Source organism: Fundulus heteroclitus, chromosome 1 (genome assembly GCF_011125445.2).
Source record: "Fundulus heteroclitus isolate FHET01 chromosome 1, MU-UCD_Fhet_4.1, whole genome shotgun sequence".
Lineage (NCBI taxonomy): Eukaryota > Metazoa > Chordata > Actinopteri > Cyprinodontiformes > Fundulidae > Fundulus > Fundulus heteroclitus.
Window position 1 is genome coordinate 14,466,533 of NC_046361.1, and position 21,416 is coordinate 14,487,948.

A 21,416-nucleotide genomic window follows, 5' to 3' on the forward strand; every position below is an offset into this window, starting at 1 on the left:
ATGAAGTGTAGACCGCAAATTCTGTCGGGGTATGGAATTTGTCTGCCTGGGTACTTTTCACTGAAAATATCCATTTCTTTCTTCGTCCTTCGGTAAACGAAAGAAACGTACATCCGACGATTTGGAATGCCTCTGTGGGCCTTTTGCCTATCGCCGTAACCCGGAAGTAGCGCGGACGTCACTTTACTGTTGTAAAGTGTTGATACGTTACTGTGTGCCACATATGCCACAACGACACATGTTAAAACGTCTGAAGGCATGAAATGTGAATAAGAGTTTTTGAACTTTAATGTATCTAATGACGATTATTCACTGAATCATTTGAATTTAAATATTTAAAATACTTTCACAGCAAAAATTATATGCAATTAATTTAGATTAATTAATTACAGAGTATGTAATTAATTCGATTAATTTTTTTAATCGATTGACAGCCCTAATTAAAATAAAACATTTGGAAACAAAACTTCAACTAAAGTAGTAATATGTAATTGTTTTGTTTGTTGTTTGTTCAAAATGTAAAATATCACACTATGAAAAAAAAAAACTATTGTTTTCCTGTGTTTTCCTCTAGCCAAGGGATAAAGATGCATAACGTTTTGCATATCAAACCCGAAATATCTTCCAACTTGCCCCATAAGCTTAAGATCAGTTTCAAAGATATTTGTTTTATGGCTAGTTATATTTCTTTTTCCCGATATTATCAGGGTTGAATTTTCTATCTAACTTAGCTAAAAAACCCGCCACAGATTAAGACACAATTATTAAAAGTTTGCAGTTCCACAGAGTTCTTCTTCCACATTTGAGTCAGCGAGAGAGTTATTAATAAAACCTTTTCTTCTTAGAAAATAGGAGCTGAAGCACAATATCTTACGGAGTCCTCTGCCTGGGAATCGTCGTCCTCTACGGCGAGTTCCTCCACCCAGTCTGAGTCCACTTCCATCGCCTTCTCTTCTCCCTCCACTAGCAGCGCAGAGGTACCCTGGCCGCTGCTTTGCCGCAGGGCGTTCATCACATCAGCCAAATAGGAAATTATGTGGCACGAGCATTCTAGCATAACGGCATGCTGATGATGCAAAAAAAAAAAAAAGAAGAAAAATAGTAAACAAAGGCAGCACTTATGACATCATATTTACAATTTAGGCCAAATTTAATGAAACAACTTATCAAATAAAGCAACATGATAGTTATATGGATCATCCATAGCAAATAGTAAAAAGAATGAATTACCTTTCCATGAGATAAGTTTGTGCTAACTTTCTCCACCACGTTCTTCTGTGTCAAATATTTTTTGCTGCAAAAATTATACATTTTACATTAAATGTACAAATAACTACACATATGGGTTACATAACCCAAACTATTACATTTTGTATTAAATGTCTTCAGCCATGCAAATTTGAAGCATTAATAAACAAACAAATCATTTAATGTTGTAGTAATTAAATTCAGGATTGGGACTTAAGCCAATTCAAGAGATTTCTTACCATCTTGTCAGCCAATCAATAGCTGCCCTGTGAAGCTGCAGGTGACCGGCCCCCTGTCCAGCACTGGCCAGTGTCGCCATGATGGCCATGAGCTCAGGGAAGCCTGTTCCATCCCCATTGGTCAGCATGTCTGTCGCCATGGGGATAAGTGTGCTGAGGAGGACGGTGCAAACTCCTTCGCCAACCTGACTATTGTCGCGCACAATATGCGTGGTGAGCAGCTGCAGCAGCTGTCGGTTCTCTTGCACGACTTCCAGCTGCTCCGTGTCCTTGGGTGGAGTCGCCGTCATGCGTGTGAGCCAGGACTGCAGGCGGGACGGCTCCACGCAGGCCAGCTGGGCCAGGGAACCGCACAAACATAACAGGCTGGGGTTTGGATTCTTCTCCGCTGCACAGGACAAAATATTCACTGCATTAGTGAATCAAAACTCAGCGCTGACAGAGCTGGTCATTTCTAAACGAATCCCAAGAGTTAACCTACTGAGCTGGAAAAGCTTGGTGAAGAACTTCAGCACCCTGTTACAGAACTTTGCAGACAGGTTTTCGTTGGCTGTGGCCATCATGATCTGGACAAGCTCGCCGCTGAAAGAGAAACGTAATTACGGCGCATGCAGCAAGCGTCAGATAATGTGAACCACCGCCGACTACGTTGTTAGCGGAAACAATACCTGAATGAAAAGAATTCCTCCATGGCTTTGCGGACCTGACTGCTCTCAAGCTGTTTCTCTAGGTACTGAAGGCATTCCTCAAGAACCGACTCATCCAAGCCACTAAAATATTTATCAAACGGGGAAAAAAGCCATGAGTTGTAAGGAGAATAGTTTCTGTTCACTGCACAAATGGATCTAAAAATAAGTAAAATGTTCTTAAAGTTAGTGTATTTATGCTTGATTTGAGCAGGTAAATAAGATTATCTGCCAATGGAATGAGAATTTTGACCCCTAAAATAAGATTATTAGACATCCTGCACTTAAAATAAGATGATGGAGATCAATTGTTCCTATTTTAAGTGAAAAAATCTTATTCCATTGGCAAATAGTCTTATTTTTCTGCTTAAATCAAGGAAAAATGCACACATTTTAAGAACATTTTACTTATTTCTAGTTCTGTTTTTGCAGTGTTCAGCAATATCGTCAATACCACAACACAACATTATTTTCCATCATAAGTAGAATGAATGAATCCCATCTCGTGTGGTGTACCTGTGAGGGTCAGAGTGATGTGCAATGATATTGTAGCATCCTGTGACCAAACGCTCGTAGATGCGAGCTAAGAAGGCATCAGACTCTGCTGGGCCCAGAATGCGCTCCAGCGAGGTGCTGCTGATTTCTGCTACACACTCTGTGCTGCTTTCCAGCAACAGGGGCAGCAGCGTGCTCACAACCTGCGTGGGATTCAACTCCTCTGTGCTAAACAGGGCAGACACACAACCGCGTTAAAAACATCACATTCAGATGTCCAAACGTTTGAATTTCAAACAGATCTAAACGGGAACTTACACTATGAGGTCCCCGGTGAGGCGAACCAAGGAGAGAAGGATGTGTTTGAGAGAGGAGGCCAGAGGCAGGGACTGACAACTCAGGGTACCCAGGTGAGCCGCTTGGATGGCACTGATGTAGCTCTCGGATGGGATGGTGTCATTAGCAAACGCATTTCGCTGGGAGAAAAAAATAAAAATCCTTTAACTTACAGAAATATTTGGTACAAGTAAAACTTCTTGTTGAGCTGTCTTAGCTAAATTGTGTGGAAGTATCTTCCTAATCTACAGCTGTTCACAAATACATCGTCTTTAAAAGCAAATGCAGTCAATTTGCTGTCATTTATATTTGCAATAAAGACAGAAAAAAATGGAAATTTGCTAACAGATTATTAATCATAGTTGATATTATGGTCATTATACCATACTGAGAATCGCAATGCTAACATTTTACTTTTCACAACCAAAACATTTTACTACACACATCCTACAACCCGGCACCTACAAGCTCAAACTAGTTTATTAGAGTTTTACGTGATAGAGCAACACAAAATAGTAAAGTTGAAGTAAAATCGTTTGTTTTTGAATTTTTGACAAAAATCTGAAATGTGTGGTGGACACATATTATGCCCCCTTGGGACTTTGTATAAATAACTGTGGCTGCGATCAAGAGGACTGACCACAAATCCTTTGAGGCATTTCTCTACCGGCTTAGTAAATCTAGAGAATAAAATTGTCGCCCATTCTTCTTTGCAGAAAAGCTCAAGCTCCCAGAAACTGGATAGAGCATGTGTGAAAATTAATTTTCAAGCTTTGCCTCTGAATCTCGTTTTAATTTGGGTCTGGACTTTAATTGGGCCATTCCAAAACACGGATACATTTTGTACATCCATGTTCCACAATTAAGTCTGACCAGCTTCTATTTGCCCTCTGAAAAAAAAAAAAAAAAAAAAACATTCCCACAGCATGATCCTGCCACCGCCATGTTTCACTGTGGGCATAGTTTGTTCAGGGTGATGTGCAGAGCAAGCTTTCTGCCATACTTAAGTTACCTAATCTTTTCCCTCATCATTTGTTCTATTGGTAATTTGTTTGTTTGTTTTTAAAAAAAATACATACATTTTGGTCTAATGTGATAAAAACCACCTCCATTCATAATTCGTCACCTTCTTAAAATAATGGTCTACGTAATTGTTTTTTCTTTTTTGCCAAAAATGATATTTTTGCATAAATCAACATAATAACTTACTGCCGTATTATTTTGTGCGTTTTCTGAAAAACCTGAAGAAAATGCCATAGGCCATTATTTTAGAAAGGTGACGATATGGTTGCCGCGTCCACTACACACCTTTGTGTTTTCTTTCCAATCATCTTTATTTTTGCTATTCTCCTACAGAAGCCAGAATCGTAAAGTGTGCAATTAATAATCCCAACTACTCAGGCAGCAGGCAGCTGCACTTCTCTGGTTTGTTCAGCATGTTTGGCCTCTCAGCCAAAAGGCTTTTTCAGGTCTGAACATTGTTGGAAATTATAAGTTGTAGCAGGACTATGATGTGGATGGAAGTAACAGGTCACTGTTACTTCCATCCACATTCAGACTTAAAGAAGCCAAACATCTTCAAGCAACAATAGAAATCCAGTTGCCTCCTACCAAACACCAGTCATGTCCTGGATTACCCAGACTATACTGCAAAAAGGGAACTAAAAGTTAGTGAAATGTTCTTGAAATTAGTGTATTTTTCTTTGATTTGAGCAGGTAAATAAGATTATCTGCCAATGAAATAAGATTCTTGTAATTAAAATAGGAACAATTCATCTCCATCATCTTATTTCTAGTGCAGGATATCTAATTATCTTATTTTAGGGGTAAAAATACTAATTCCATTGGCAAATAGTCTTATTTAGCTGCTCAAATCAAGGAAAATATACTGAATTTCAAGAAAATTTTACTTACTTTTAGTCCCCTTTTTGCAGTGTACACCAGCGTGTGTAAGTAGGGTTCTGCCGACAGTTTTCTCAGCCCCTGGACTGGGATTACATAGACCCAGTAAAATACACTAAAATTTCACACCATAGGAAAAGGCTCATATGAACTCATCTGCCGATAATGCATATCAGCCAGAGAAATTTCAATGTTTTCTACACAACCAATAATTATCAAAATGATCCAACTTCACTCAACTTTCTTGCAAAGCTACAAGAATATAAAACACTGCATAGATAAAACTGTTAAAAAGGCGTAGTTCATGTAGCTGCATACTGTGGCCAGATGCAGCTAGTTTCAATCAAAAGATTTTTACATGCAGGCCAAATATAAACTACATTTTAAAAAAATAGATGAATAATCACATACCCATGAGCCAATGTTGGGGAACTCATTTGTGTGGACGCTGTTCCAAGTTACACATACGGTTTGTACAGCCGATGGCAGGTTCTGCATCAAATTATGACCTGTGGAGTTTCATTTCGGTTTAAGTTAAATCTGGTATTTTATTTCTTTATTTGCCTGGAGTTTTAAAGCGTTCTCAACATACCCAGCAGGTTTGCCTTGCAGCGAGTGGAGCCGATGGACAGAACGGCAGCGTAACCTTGGAGCTTCGCATCGGTCAGCTTGTTTTCACCTTCCTCTGGGATGTTCAGCAGGAGGTAGGATCTGTTAAAGAGAAGTTGGACTTTATTGTCATTCAACTGCACATTCACAATGTACATTTGAGTGAAGTTTTGTTGCAAGGCTGCGAGTAAAAATGGAAGACAAAAGAGAAATATTATATATTTTAAGCCTTTGTCAGGAATGTGGCGGCAAACAAAAATTACATTTTATATGTACAGAAAAGTCTTGTGCAAGACCGTATGAGTAGTGCAACTATATGTAGCAGCAGATCACAAGCAAAACTTGTGATTTGAGGATAATCTTAGGTAATAGTTGAGCGTTTTTTAAAAAAAATTTTACATACTGCTCTTCAGCTTGAAACTGGACTTCCACAAGTGTCTGTCTCTTACCTTGTGAAGGCAGTATAAGTGTCGGTGAGCTGTAACGCAGCAGGCAGCAGGTTTTTGGTGATATCAGAGGACTTGTGGGCGTCGGCCTCAACTGCAACCTTGGACAAATGCTCATCTAAGGAAACCTGAACTTTAGAGATGACTGCATCCAGCGTATAAATAGCTTGCAGCGAGGGCAACTGATGGAGCGGAAGAACGGCATTTGGATCAACACTTGAGAAGGTGGAAATCTGAAACAGAGCATATTTGTAATAAGGTGATTATTTGGTATAAAACACCGTTTAACGAACAGAGAGAGTATGTTGTAATCAGTACCTGTCTGGCAATGTACTCTTCTGCAAGATCCACATCATATTTTACAGTGCTGCACTTTGCTACCGTCGTGTCAACGAGAGATGCTGCTTGGTCCGATTTCATTCCCTGCTTCACCAAGTGCTCCTGGTGACACAGACAGGAAGATGGCACAAAAACCAAAAGGTAAGAAAGATATTTCAGCAAATGTTTAGCATGGTGCAACATTTTAAAGGTATACTATGCAACCGGGGTTGATTTTCCAGCGAGGAAAGTAAAAGTGCACTGTCATAAAGATGCTCAGCTGTTCTGGTTTCTCCGTCAAGCCAGGCACGGTTGTTTTGAGCTTAGCAGACAGGCGAACGCAACGAAAAGTGGAAAAAACGGCAGTACAGACAATGACTAACACAGTGAAGGTATGAACATCAAGCTTCCCGCAGCGCTATCTTGGCGAGGCGGCCGCAGCCTCGCCAGTTTTATTATTATTATTATTATTTTTATTTTTTTTATGTTGGCGAGACGCTACCGCCTCGCCAAGCCGCAGCCGCCACCGCCGCGGTAGCGTCTCGCCAACATAAAAAAAATAAATAATAATAATAATAATAATAATAAAACTCGATATGCTTGCATGTTTATTTAACGATAACACGCGGTTCTATGTTGTTGCTTTCGCGCGTGCATATAGTGAATGGCAGGGCAAAAATACATGGAGTTCTCGCCGTAAAGCGAGACTTCTGTGTGTGCGGGCCGTGAGCTCTTGCAATTGCAAGTGCGGTATTTCCCCCACAGACCCCCAGGGCGGCCGAGAAAACCTTTGTTCGACCTGAAATGACTCATTTAATCATCCAAAACGGTATGGAACACATTAATTAACTGAAAAATGCTGCATAGTATGCCTTTAAGTGTTTACAAAAACCGCTGCTGCACCTTTATCCTGAAATTTACTGCAATTTACTGTGATCTTTCAAGCTGTATGCAAACGAAATTTCGTTCTGTACGCACTTTGTGCTTACAAAATTACAATAAAGTTGTCTAAGTCTAAGTCTAATAAACACTGTATTCTACAAGAATAACACCCGTGGGGGGAAAAAGCAGTGATTTTCGAAAAGTAAATCCTAAATGTTCAGTTTTGATGAATAATTTAGAGTAGAAAAAAAAGCTAAGTGATTATAAGCCAATGTCAAATCATTTAAGCCTTTTCTGACAAATAGAGTCTTGTGATTTTAAGGCAATCAGTAAAACGTTCACTTTGCAACAAACCTTCATCCACTGCACGTATGTAGACACCCGCAGGCGTGAGGACCATCGCAGCGTGTGCAAGATGTCGCTTTCACTGGGGTCGCTGCAGCCATTCTTCAGCAGCTCCATGAAAGCTTTGGAGGGCGGTAACACACCCAGGATTCTCCAGAGAACCAGAAAGAAGTACTGAAGGGAGCAGGCCTCCTGTGTTGTGTTAAAGCAGATCAGCATTAGACCGCCGTATAATGAGCTTTGAAAGCTTTTTTCAGTAATTCCTTTCAAAAAGTGAATCTTGTTAGTTACACTGCAAAAACAGCACTAAAAGTGAAATTTTCTTGAAATTGGTGTATTTTTCCTTGATTAGAGCAGGTAAATAAGACTATTTGCCAATGAAATAAGATTTTTGCACTTAAAATAAGAACAATTCATCTCCATTGTCTTATTTCAAGTGCAAGATGTCTAATTATGTTATTTTAGAGATGAATTGTTCATATTGTAAGTGCAAAAATCTTATTCCATTGGCAAATAGTCTTATCTAGCTGCTCAAATCAAGGAAAAATAAACTAATTTCAAGAATTTTTTACTTATTTTTAGTTCCCTTTTTGGAGTGTATATTCATTCATTACACACAGACTGATATATTTCAGGTGTTTATTTCTTTTAATTTTGATGATTATGACTGACAACTAATGAATATATAAATATACAAGTTTCACTTTTTGAATGACATTACTGAGGGGGAAAATAAACTTTTCATAATTTCTTAATATGACAAGCACCTGTATTTCTTTCCCAATGACACCTCAAATATTGTAATAAAACCACAATTAAAGAGCAATCACCAAACTATGAATTCATACAATGTTGTTCAACAAAACGCCTTATAGGATCAAAAACTTCAAAAATCTTGTGATAATGATTATTTGGTAAAAAAAATAGTGATGACAATATAAGTAGTGATATTTGTCCATTTTATCTGTGATATTTGTGTATTTTGTCTTTTCTCTGTTCCTCATTTGTGCTTCCTACAAACTGATACCTTTAGGATTTTGCACAACGCCCGAGCTGTTCAGCATGAGCATCTACTGTTCTGAGACTCTGGATAAATGTCCTTTGCAATATAAATATTGCACAAACAGATATTGTGATCACAATATATTCACAGTATTTTGAGCAGCTTTATGAAAACATGACCCATTCCTACTGCATAAAAACCAACACTTCTACAGGTCGTCAGGAAGCCTAATTCAGAATTAAGCACCTTACAGTAAATTACAGCCTCACAATGTGTCTGTTCTGACTTTTGAAATGAAAAACCTTCAACCAAAATACCTGAGAAATGTGGATGAAACAAGCAGTATAACACTACTTGCATAATTAAGTTCAGAGGGGAACACTAAACTTTAAAAAAAAAAAAAAGGGTCTTCAAGAGCACTGCAGCTCGGCAGCATCACACATGTAAAAATATATATCATACATCATAGACTGGCTGCATCTGGTCTACGCCCAGCGCTCATCGGTCCTCCTGTTCTACTCAGAAATGTGAAACTAGCCAAGAGCGGAGACAAAATAACCAATCCTGTCTCATTGTACATCTGCTCAACAGATTCAGTGGAGTGCCGACTGATGTGCCGTAATTGTAGAGAACCGCTGTTCCAACAACGCAAGCCTGGGATCTACAGGCTTGCTGACTCACCATAGGAGTGATGGGCTTATTCTCCAGTCTTCTGGCTGTATCAAACTGAGAGCCTGATTCCAGGAGGGAGATAAGACACGCATACAGCTCATCATACTTCACTGCCCCACTGACCAACTTTGGAAATACCTGCCAAGACAAACAGTGCGAGGTCTTACTTCATATGCATGATGAATTGCATTAGATCTGTGGAGATTAGAGAGGATGCTGAAACCCTAAAGATACAAATGTTAACCGTACTTTGCTATCCAGCCTGCTGATATCGTCTTCAGATGCCTCAGGGGAAAGAACACAGTAGAACTTGGGCTGAACATTTGAATCTGAAACAAAAGACAACAAGACATTCAAATTAGTTTGGAGTTAAAAAGGGACGTTTAATAACGCAACAGCATCATATTAAGAACTCAAAAGATAGACAAGGAAATGAGGGTGAGATGAAATTGATGTGATTTATAGGCCCCCTACCTGCTGAACAGTGTTTGGCCCAGTTCTCCTCCACCTCTTTAAATCCGTAGTAAAGCGGGAGACCGCTACGTTTCCCACCTTCCTGAACAGAACTCAGTCCACTGGACGGTGGCGAGAGGAGGTTGTACTGCACCTACAATTAATGTTCAAGCCGGTTAGTTTTTTTTGTCATCACGGCAAATATTCTATAAGCAACTATTTATCACTTTCACATTAGGCGTAAACTCCTCGGAAATGTCACCTCATATGGCATTCTCTCCTTCAGTCTAAAACAACTCTAAATCAACAGTTTTACTATTAATTCAGTGTTTTCTTGCAACCATGATAAGGGAATTAATGCATTCACTGCAGTAATTAACAAAAAGTAGACAAAATAGACAAAGAACAGAAGGTAATAAACACGCTACAACAGTGGCATTCAAATTATTTTCTATTTCAGCCAATATCATCGAGATGAAAATAGGGCCAGATTGTTATTTAACTTTTTTTTTTATATATATAAAAAAATATATATATTACTGTGGCTTTTTTAACCTGCAGAACAATAAAACAGACAATATTTGAATGAAAAGAACAAGGTAGTCTGTTTTTTCAAGGAAATTATTTGTAAATCATTGTAGATCAAAACATAAAAATTGTTTTTAAGAAAGGCTCGCAATGTAAAGAAAACTGACTATTTTGTATTCTAGAAACCTTTTTTGTCTGTTCACAGGGACAGGAAAGGTAAATGGGTCGCTCTGCCTTCAGAAATGTTGGTTGTGTTTGTCAACAAGATGAACGGGCGCGCTCTGGTCTGCTATCAAGTGAAAGTTGTTGGATGTTTGTAGCTGAATTTACTATGAAATTAAACTGAAGGCAAAAAAGCACTGGTAATAAAAAGACAAATGCTTTGTGTTGTACAAAAAAAACATTACATTTTAAGAAGATTTTAAATTATCAGTGAGAAACCTAAACTAAAAACAAACTATCTGCGCTCATGTACTGGGGAGCCACATTTTTAACCACAGATGCAGGCAGTACAAAATCATTTCAAGGGCAACAAATGGCCTGAGGGCCACATTAGGGCATCCTAGTCTAAGACATAAAGCCATGCTTATTATTATTAAAATGTATCATTTTAATTAAGAAACAATAGAAGTATTAACCTGCTCAAAGAGGTATAAGGGAGCCTTGGAGTAGTGACGCAGCAGGTAGTCAAAAACAAGCAGCAGGCGGGCCAGGTTTAGGGGTACAGACTTCAGCTGGGTTTCTCTGCTTTGTGCCACTTCAACAATGGCCTGGGTGACCATGGCCAGGACCGATCGTCGACCACGTTCAGACAGATTGTGGAAAAGGAGCAGGAGCAACTGGAGATGCTCCACATTAAGGTCGTCCTCTGACTGGACGGAGCCCTGGATGGTGTGTTGCTTCAGGGTTCCTAAAAACCTAAAATAAAAAACAGCAGAAGTCAGCAGGAGGAAAATGAGGGGAAAAGGTCACTAAAGACAAACGTGAGCATACTAGTAAACCTTCAAGTATGATTACAGAAATAACAGTCCACCAAGTTCCCTACATTTACCTTATCTCGTTTCAATCCTTTTTAAAAATCTGACACTAGTCTACTTTTTGTGCCTCTTGATTATGCATTTTATTACAGCACAGTTAAATGTGGTAACAACTCGCATAAACTCCACTCTGATTCATTTCAACAACAAGCATGGACAAAATATGCCATTTTATTATTTTTGGACTTGCAAAGCTTTGTTTCTGCAGATCATGCAGCTCTTTCTTTGGCATTACTTTAAACTGTTTTGTTGAAAATAAACAAAAGTAATTGCATTATGGTGCGTTAAGATCAAACGTGATTGGAGTGTCAGCGGCGTCTGGTTTTCATGCAAAGTCTATGGTGCGAAATCTGAAGTCTTGCCCTGTCAACCAATCAGAAGTGCTCTGCTTTGTGACATAGTGACATATTTTATCATGAGATGAAAAAAAAAAAAGCCAAGTCACTGTCTCGATTTCATCTGCCGTTGTGCACAAGACAGCAGCAAAGGAAAAGAACAGGGTAGCTCCTCCCAACACACGTCAGATACTTTCACATGTGTCCACACCTTGATCAGATGCCTTTTTGACACGTGAAACACATTCGGTCTGAATGTTCTGTTACAGTAAACCAGGTTTTAGGGCGTAAAATGCAATTAGAGAGTCTGCAAGAAAAGCCTGCTGCTCAGGGCTTTAAAAATCTTCTGATAGTGATGAGTGAAATGAACTACAGCTCAGATTCTATCATTTATATATCTGTACAGCCATACTTGAAGTGAAAAAAAAAACTGCTTTCTGCATTTTATGATACAATTTTAAGGAACAGCGGCATATGGTAAGTGATAACATTACATAATATTTGGCAGTCCATGAAAAGCACAGGTGAAACAGCTGCTAACGGTCTTACCTTTCCCAGACTTTCATGCACTCCGGCACATCTGGTTCTCCCTGCACGCTGGCTTTGTGCTGCCAGATGAGGAGAAGTCTGGAAAGGACTGACAGGGACTGAGGGTGAATGTACAGAGGCCAGGGACCTTCTGAAAAGGGAGCGACACCCAACTGCTGCAAGAGGGTGTTCTGTGAATGACAAGACAGAACAGTATCACCAGCCATTTCTTTTTATATATACACTTTACGGCACAAATCACTGGCCAAAGATCCCATCACTTTGGAAACATAAGCATTCGTCTTGCCTGAAGAACCGGAGATGGAAGATCTGAGGTCACCAGGGTGTGGTTGAAGTGGTACAGAGCTAAAGAAAACACTTCGTCTGAGGAACCTGAGACAAAATAACACAAAATCCTTTTATTTATATTCCGTAGAGCCATGAAAGGTAGGTTTATTAGACTTAGTGTTGCACCGATACCAGTATCGGACGGGGCCCCTATCCAGCACTAAAATGGTGGCATCTGTATTGCCGAGTACCAACAAATAGGGCACCGATACCATTTTGATGTTTGTATGTCACTTGAACGCAGCCTTCTCTCTCCCGACTAGTAATATACATGTTATTTAAGTTCATGAAAGTTGCACTATTTTAGCATTTGAGAGCCAAAACTCAGGGTTTAAAAGAGATTATTCAATTATTAATGTAATTATACTGTCTTACTGTTGCACTACTATTATACATGTTATAATTTCACAAATGTTGCACTATTTTGGCCTTTGAGAGCCAAAAGTTTATTCAACTATTGTCACCCATTCCAGGTAGGCAATAAAAAGTTCTACTACCCTAAGTAGTATGCAGTTCTTCATATATACACACATACATCAATTTCAAACAAATGGTATCGGTATCGGCCAATACTGCACAGCCAGGTATCGGGGGCAAAAAAATGGCATCGGCGCAACACTAATTAGAATATTTCTGCTAAAACGTACCTTTGACATCTTTATCTACGTCTTTAATGATGCTGGCAAGCGTAGCCATGTGCTGCTCTGTAAGAGAGACGCTCACATAGTTGCGGATGAAGTTGTTCCTGGACTTGAGCATTGAGGTGGTGATGAAGTTCAGAATGCTGGAGGCCAAACTGAGAAACTACAAGAACAGGGATGACTCGGAGGGGTGCCACAACATAACGTTTTTATAAGCTGCCGCTATGAAAAGCAGACGTGATTTACCATTTCTGGATCCTTCCGACCTGCTAAAATGTTGCCGTTCTCACTCGGGTTCTGTTTGCTGGGGCTCTTCAGTCTGGGTGACGTCTCCAGGGGTGGAGGAGGCGGGGGAGGTGGAGGAGCCACTTTTTCTTTGGTTGGTGAAATGGCCTCTTCAAACCACAGCCCCAGGATAGGTTCACTGTCATCATCTGCCAGACAAGTTCAGGTAATTTAACCACATTTGAGTGAATCCTGAAAAATCTTCCACATCTACAATCAGCCATTAGTGGAGGTACGACAGAAAACATGAAAAGCCTCGCGTTGCTTCGTGACATCTTTAAACGGCACAAGCAGTGGACAAGAGCCGAGGACCAGAGTGAACGGTGAACACTTTTCTATTTACTTCTGATTAACCACATAAATTTATTCTTGGATAACATTACACAAAAACAGCAATCCTTGCTTGCCAAGATAATGTAATTAACTTTGTATTTATTTGCATATATTACATAGTAAAACAAAAAGCAAAATGCTGAAACGAAATCTTTATTTCTTGACCTAAAAAGCTTATTTTCTAAAAGTTCTTCTTTAAAACAAATTTCCACCACTATGTTCACTACATTAAACTGAACAAAACTATGTGCCTGAAACTTAAGATGTATGCAAGTGTCTACTAAAGTACGTCTATCCAAGATAAGCACTTTGCAATGGCCTAAAGGTAATAGCAGTTTCTGATTGAGCACATTCTTGTCATGCATTTACGACACAGGCAACAGACAAATGACAGTGGGCTCACACTTTATGCAACATACACAGCTCGTCATTCTCTGAGGCAATCTCTATCTCACAAATAGGAAAACACATCAACGTTTTATTAAATAGCAGAGGCCATCATTTATGACGTGTTAGGAGTTTTTTTTTTTGTCTGATAGACTAACAACATGCAAAATTCCCATTTCCAAATATGACATTTTGTGGCCCGTTCACCTTTATAAACAAGGACAATGCTTTAAGTTGGTAATCAAATGCTAATATGTGATTTTCAAACAATAATAAAAACAGTGATCTGCTAAAATATTCTTCAAGACATTTACAATCAGTAATTTTTTTTTAATTTAGGACAGAAAGGAAATAATGTTTTCTTTCAGCATAAGGCCTGCATGAAGAAACAAGCAACGTATACTAAAGAGCTAAAAGAGCCTCTCATTGAGTTGCCTTGGTCTCATTTAGGTGGACATAAACACCGATTCCTAAATGAACAACATAAACTAACTTTGATCATGCAAAGATGGTGAAAGTATTAGACATTGCAGACAGAGAGGTTACTCATCAGTATCCAATCAAACACGGGATGTTTTCATCCGTAAAAATCCCAAAACAGATATTTTTAGGACTTGAACCTCAGAATTGAGGCGCATAGATGAACGCAGATAACTTAACATTTGCTGTTAAAAACGATGGTCTGGGAGCAGGAACGCTGAACGTTTACACACCTGCCCTTGAACTGTCCTGGTTACCGTTATAAGGAATTATTTCTTTTTTTTGTCTGTGATAATTTTGTCAACATCTGATTTAGCAGGTTTGTCTTTTATTTTATTGTATTTAATTATGTAGTTGTTGGGATTTTCCTCCAAGGTTGTTGTGAAAAAAAGAAAGAAAAAAGCAAAATGGCTGTTTTATATAAGAATTATTATAAAGTGTTAAAAAAAGAAGAAGAAAAGATGGTTGGTCCTTTTTTCTCACCCGACTTTAAATCACACAAAATGTTTCTCACCTTAGCCAGTCAGGATTACCACAATTATTTCTATTAGATAAATGCAAGAATGATGAAATAATTCTTATTGAGTTTTTGGTTTTTTACTTTTCTCTTTAAAGACGGACCTCTGTGTGTAAACGCTGCCAGTTTTACACACTTAATATAACAGAGGTCAATATGCATTTCAAGAATAAAAAAAAAAAAAAAAAAAAAACAGATCCTGATAAAGTTACACCAAAAGCAACATAATAAAAAAGCCAGATTACAGCTTGTCAAATTACTCTGCAATAGAAACCAGGATTTTTAAGATATTTCATAAGGTCATAAGTCCCTTTTACACAGGCTGCATTTGGCCGGGCTCTCCTCAGCTCTGCGAGCCTTTCCGTTATATTTATTTTTTTCCTACTGGGCTGGCTTTTTTCAGCCCTGCTCAGGAGAAGGGCCGATCAGAGCAGAATAGGGCCGAGTAGTGACATGAACAGACGACTGACCAAGGACGAGGAGAAACGAGGAGGTTTTTCATCAACGAAGAGCAGGGAATAGTTAAACTGTAGGTATGAAAAGTATAAGGGGGAAAAAAAATCTTCATGAACCACAACTACGGGCATTATCTTTTGAGGACCATCAAGATATTAGATTCCTGTAATTGCTGGAGATGCAACAGGAAATGGGCTGGTGACCAGTTTTAGAAACAACAACCAAAACCTCCTAATACCAGTCAGTGAATGAACCGTAGCACTTCATAGTCGAGCAAGTAACATTCTTCAGTGTGGCGACTATTGCTAAGAGTAGAAAAATTAGTTAGCCAGCTTCAGTTTTGATGGGTGGCTAAACTATCAAGGCAGGAAGCACAAATACAGTATGAAGCTATTTAAAAATAGAGTTTAATTAAATACAAAGATTTGTGTATTGTTAGTTTTTGATTTAAAATACAAGTAAAACCGTGTTTTATAGTGTCTGCTCTCTAACTTTCATTATGTTAAGACACCTCCGTTCCAAATATAGGTGATTAATAGCCGCTTATTGTGGAAGGGCACAAAGAAATGCTTTCCACGCCGTTTATTAATGTTCTTTTATGAGAAATCACAACCAGATGTTATCAGCAGCTAAGATGTTTAAAAAAAAAAAAACCTAGTGATTGGAAACTGGCTACATATTCCTTTACACATTCAACAACTCATAACTTAAAACAACCAACCCAATAAGCCCTATCCAGCAGGTTAACGCGTTGCTTAGCATGTCACAATGAATCCATTAACATACACTTCATTTCACCACCAACAAAAGCCATAAGCCCCCTTTGCATTTAGACAATTAAGCTTCAATTTACTCAATCATGCCAACACCCTTGCCTGTCCTCTGACCCGCAACACACACAACATACAAGCCTGGCGGTGAAGCTACCCGACAACAGTGAAATCATTTCAAGACACAAAAAGAGAGACACAGCTTTCATGTTGTAAAAGAACATCACATCCAGCTGTTCTTCACATCTGCATGCAAAACACAGAAATCAAAACGTTTTTGGTGACAGCGAGATGAAGCATATTGTGTTTCAGACCGTTACGTACAACTTAAAGTGACCGCATTCAAGAATGATACCAATATTTTGATGTGGGTTCTGTATTATTATTTTAATCAAGAGTCCAGAATTACCACCTCCGTGATAAAATGGTTTCAAACGTTCAAATTTGAAAACTGAAAAATAAAAAAGTCTGGGCTAAAGGGCACAAGGTCACGTGGGATTTGGAGACTCTCTTGTGTTAACCAGACTATTTTTAAATCATCAAATACAGTTCAGAGCTGTATTTGACAAATAAGTTATTTTTTTATTGTAATTAGTAATAAATATAAACAGAACAGTGCACATTTTAAACCAGAGACACTGATTTGCCTGACTTTTTAAAAAACATTCAAATGTCAACGAACCTTGTAGATCAATTAGGATTATGCATATCACCAGTCTTAATTAAGGTTGTGTTTAACACTTTAATAATAAAGAATCAGTGCTTCTGTCCCAGGATGTTACAAATGACTGGTTTAAAAATCAAACGGCGAGACAATCATAAGCTTAGACTGGAAGAGATAAGAGTGTTCTAGATATATAGGAACCCAAAAAAGTATCTAGTCACTGATTATGTTTAACACACAACCAGGACCGGGTTGAGTAAACGGCATTCTAATTTATTCTGAATGTAAATTGTGACTTTAAGCAAGCCTTGATATTACATTCAGCCGTGGTGAGAGGTCTTGATTATGCGTTATCAGACAAAGTTTAAAACTTCTACACTTTCACGGAGGCTCATTCACCACAGGAAAAAAGGTGTCTTTGTTCTCAGTGGGTGCTGCTAAAGCGATCTCATCAATTTACCATAATGTGTTGAACAGTCGTCCATGAGATGACACGTTAGTTAGGTGTGGATCTGATAATTCATCGTGGAGATGTAGCTTATCCAAATCTTCTAGGGATGCAATTTATTCAAATTCTATTGCGATCCAATTCACCTGTTAGTAGGTTGACAAATATTCATATTCAGTTTGGTGCACATGGGATTATTCAGGTGTGATTTAGAGCCAAACGTCTGAACAGGGAGGTATTAAAATTTGTCTCGCCCACATGAATCATAGTAGGATTCAACATCCCCTTGTTCTGTGTCATCAGACACAGCTTGAAGTCTACGAGTCAAGCTGTAAAAGGAGGACATTCACCAGTTTAAGAAGTCACTTCCTGTCATAAGTGGGTGGAGCTAATGCAATGTCAGAAAATGACAATGCCAACGTGTTGAATGCTGATCTCTGACTACATTAAAGCTACTGCTTAGTGGTTGGAAGATATGACACCTTCGTCTTTTATGTCAAGAAGCCAGATTTAGGGGCTTGGTCACACCGATATTCTAGCTTATGGGTCTAAGGTGATATTGGCAGCTGACCATTACGTTTTGCTGAGGGGCCTGATATGGACCAGTCTAAAAGATTTTGGTGTATATAACAATTTTGTTTTTCTTGCCGACAAGTCAAAGTTTGAGGTCTGGCCACATAAAGGTCAGGATTTTAAAACCTTTGGATCCCCATATGCCTTAGGAGCAAACTCGCCAAACTTTAACCTAATTAATCAAAACCTTTAGGATCAAAACGGCCAAAATTCCATTAGGCCTTCACAGTTTTTTTGCTGCTCGAGCCTAAATATAAGCACCCACATTTTAAGAGCATTGGTATTATCCTTAGAAAGACAGTGAGCCACAGATGAACCTCTGACAGAAACAATGTGAAATGGCTGCTAATAATCACAAGAAAATACTATTTTTAATAGTATTTTGTTACTTTTATAGGGCTGTTCATCTCTGGCTTGATCATTTTAGCTCATTAGGTTTACAACTCAAGAGCCTAATTTGTGTAACATAACATGAAAGAAAATGAATCTAAAACAGCGATGTGGACATCAAGTCTTTGACCTGAGGACAGAAAACTGCTGACCTGAGACACAAGCTGCACTTGTCTTCTCCTCTCTTCTCTCTGCTGAAATAGTAAACACTGTCAACTACACTGGCATTGTTTAAAGAAGGGAAGAAAAATTAACATCACTGTGCGCATGAATATGCATTTATCCTTCACTGCTGCCATTACCTGACTATAACTTAACTGATAAAACAGCTTTTTTTTTTTAAATCACAAAAAAAAAAAAAATCCAGTCATTCGACCAGGCCATCATTCTACACCCCGTCAATTTAATATTGTTTATTTTTAAGTTTCATTTCTAAAACTCTTATCTTCAAATAGCAAAACAATGTAGTTACCCACCAGCATTTTCTAAATAAAAGACCCCTATTCTAAAACAGCTAAATATTTCCCTCATCTCCAAAAGCCCTGAGTATTCATTTTTTCCAGCTATACATGCAAAACAGCCATTGCTTTCACGTAACTTAAAATATTGTCACGTTTCTCAAATTACAACTGCTTTGTTGAAATACATTCTAGCATTTATTAGCCCTTGATGCTTTGCCCAAATCCAGAAAGACAAAAGTACCTTGGCTGCTATCCTCCTCTGTGCTGCTGAAATCGTCTTCGTAGTAGGTGTTTGAATCTGTTGAAGCGCTGGCATCGCTGCTAACTGAGCCCTTCCTTTGGCGCTGGAGAACACAAGCCTGATAAAAGCAAACAGAAAAGCTTTCAACATAGCATTAAAACAGTATTTGTGCTTTATTCCTGCAGTTCATAAAACAAATCCACAACAGCAATATGCCGACATACCTCTCTGAGTACAATAAATCCAGTTGGCCACCGTTTTATGTAACACTACGTTGGTAAAGTCATCAGAAAAGCAGAATAACTCCCTGACGAATGTAATTGCAAACTATATGATCATTTGCACCTTTTTGTAAGAAGTGGAGAGGAGGGTGAAGAGCAGATTGGTCAGAGGAACAGAGTCGATGAGTCTTTGGACCCTCTGGATTGAAGTGCTTTGTGCCATGATGTTGAGCTCAGCGGGTGGTCCATCACTTAACCAACTCTGCAGAAAGCAGGAAGGGAGTTGTTGAGAAGAAACAAGTTCAGTGTTCCCTTGTTTATTTTTTCTGCATTTGAAATATGCTTTCAAGTTATTCAAACAAAACTCTACAGCACTGAACTCTACTAAATCATGCCTTGAATACTACTATTTGGGCTGGGCAACATGGCTTAAACATAAAACCTCTGGTTTTATTATACCAAATCCCATTAACAGATTGTTTTCCCCCTTCTATCCATTTTAAAAAACAAATTATTTTAAAAACTTGCTCTTATGTCAAGCATTTCTCCCAGGGGTTGACCTGAATTCAAGGTGACACTAAATGCAAGCTGTGAAACATGCTTGTAAAAGAAATGGGCCTGTCAGACACTTGGGATATAGCTTTGATTCTGAGATAACTTTTTATAAGTACTTTATGAAAGGAAAAACATATTGAGTTCAATATCGTATATCAGCATTCAGCCTAAAAATATTGAGACATTATTATTGGTTCATATTGCCCAGCCCTAGTTATTACACGCGTGAAGATTTAGGCCTCTTGCCATACATATGTGTAATTAATCTAAACGCAGCATGATGGTTTTCATATAAACACATTTTGCTGTGTTTTAATGAGTCCCTAAAATCTGTGGTTGATCACAGCAACATTTATTTTCGCACGTGTTTCAGAATAGCCAGAAGAAGTTTTCTTTCAGTTATTTTTGTAAATGGAAGAAGGTCCATCGACGGTTATTTCTAAATAAACATATGATTAAAAATCTAAACAGGATTTAATACCAGTATGTTTATTTAATAAAGGTTAAAGTCCTTTTTAGAAGATAACAGAATGCAAACAAAATTGTTGACAACTTTACTTACCCGATGCAGCGCCTCAACTTGCAAATCCTGGAAGAGGGACGTCAGAAGTTTGATGGCGTGATTGGCCAGAATAACAGACAATATTCCAAACCCTTGGTGTCTGAGGAAAAACAAAAAGCACAGAAACACACAAAATTGCTTAGAAAAAAACGTTTATAAAACACATAAAATAGCTAATTTGTTTAGTAGAAAATGGTTAAATTTTAGTGAAATACCTAATGAGACTGACTTACTATGGTATTTTTAAGAAATGCTAAATAAACAGAACAGTAAGAATAAAAAAAACTGAAGGAAATATTTAATACATGAAACAAAACCTGTTGTCTGAAAGTATTCATACCCCTGGCAGATTCAGATTTTTAATTATTTTCCTTTAACCAAGATTTTTTTTCTTATAGGAAATATGACAAGAATCTCTCAAAACGTAAAATATTTTACACGAAATATGAAAAAAAGGTTTTACTTTTCATTTTAATAAATGGTACCCTTCTCAATAATGAACAGAAAAATCTTCACTGACATTACAGCAAATAAAAACTTATAATTGGTGACCAGCTTTTTGTACGTTCCTCTATATTTTGACTTTATTTTTCAGTGATGGGCTGGAAGTCTGGCTGTTTCACTCCAAAACGTGAATAATGCTTTCAGCCAGAAGTAAAGTGCTGGTAAAAGTAAAAGATTACTTTTAACCCAAAATCTGCCTGGGGTGCTAATATTGCAGGTTTTAACTGTATATAGTTTTCTTCCATGTTAATAATTCAAAAATCACCCTTTGCCAGGGCCAAGTTTTGGCGATCCTGCGCCATCCTTGGTGCGAGCAGCAATATCCCGGACACGCAGGGCGGCCAAGGGGTCCTTCTCTTTGCCTTTATCTGCCAGGGCGGTCGGGCTCAGGTTCAGAATCAGGTACAGGCTGTTTAAGAGGCACCAGGCTCCGAGCAGCTGGAAGTTCTGATAATGCTAAAGTACACAAAGAGTGAGAAATATTTAAATATTTTCTTAAAATGAACAAGAAAATCTTT

The 21,416-nt window shown here is 38.3% G+C and overlaps 1 protein-coding gene across 1 annotated transcript in view; it reads right to left on the minus strand.

Moving 5' to 3' along the window:
- The window catches only part of ubr4 (ubiquitin protein ligase E3 component n-recognin 4), a gene marked incomplete in the record, with an annotated part of 74,416 nt that overhangs the window by 40,605 nt on the left and 12,395 nt on the right, over window positions 1–21,416 (minus strand). The window contains 25 exon segments of the mRNA XM_036135910.1: window positions 875–1,066; window positions 1,231–1,294; window positions 1,488–1,875; window positions 1,969–2,069; window positions 2,156–2,257; window positions 2,690–2,896; window positions 2,987–3,144; window positions 5,318–5,415; window positions 5,499–5,617; window positions 5,965–6,194; window positions 6,280–6,402; window positions 7,516–7,698; window positions 9,191–9,319; window positions 9,431–9,510; window positions 9,656–9,788; window positions 10,801–11,080; window positions 12,084–12,253; window positions 12,370–12,455; window positions 13,058–13,214; window positions 13,298–13,485; window positions 18,507–18,548; window positions 19,057–19,174; window positions 19,402–19,539; window positions 20,395–20,494; window positions 21,164–21,354. Of these exon segments, the coding sequence (XP_035991803.1) occupies window positions 875–1,066; window positions 1,231–1,294; window positions 1,488–1,875; window positions 1,969–2,069; window positions 2,156–2,257; window positions 2,690–2,896; window positions 2,987–3,144; window positions 5,318–5,415; window positions 5,499–5,617; window positions 5,965–6,194; window positions 6,280–6,402; window positions 7,516–7,698; window positions 9,191–9,319; window positions 9,431–9,510; window positions 9,656–9,788; window positions 10,801–11,080; window positions 12,084–12,253; window positions 12,370–12,455; window positions 13,058–13,214; window positions 13,298–13,485; window positions 18,507–18,548; window positions 19,057–19,174; window positions 19,402–19,539; window positions 20,395–20,494; window positions 21,164–21,354 (3,777 nt within the window).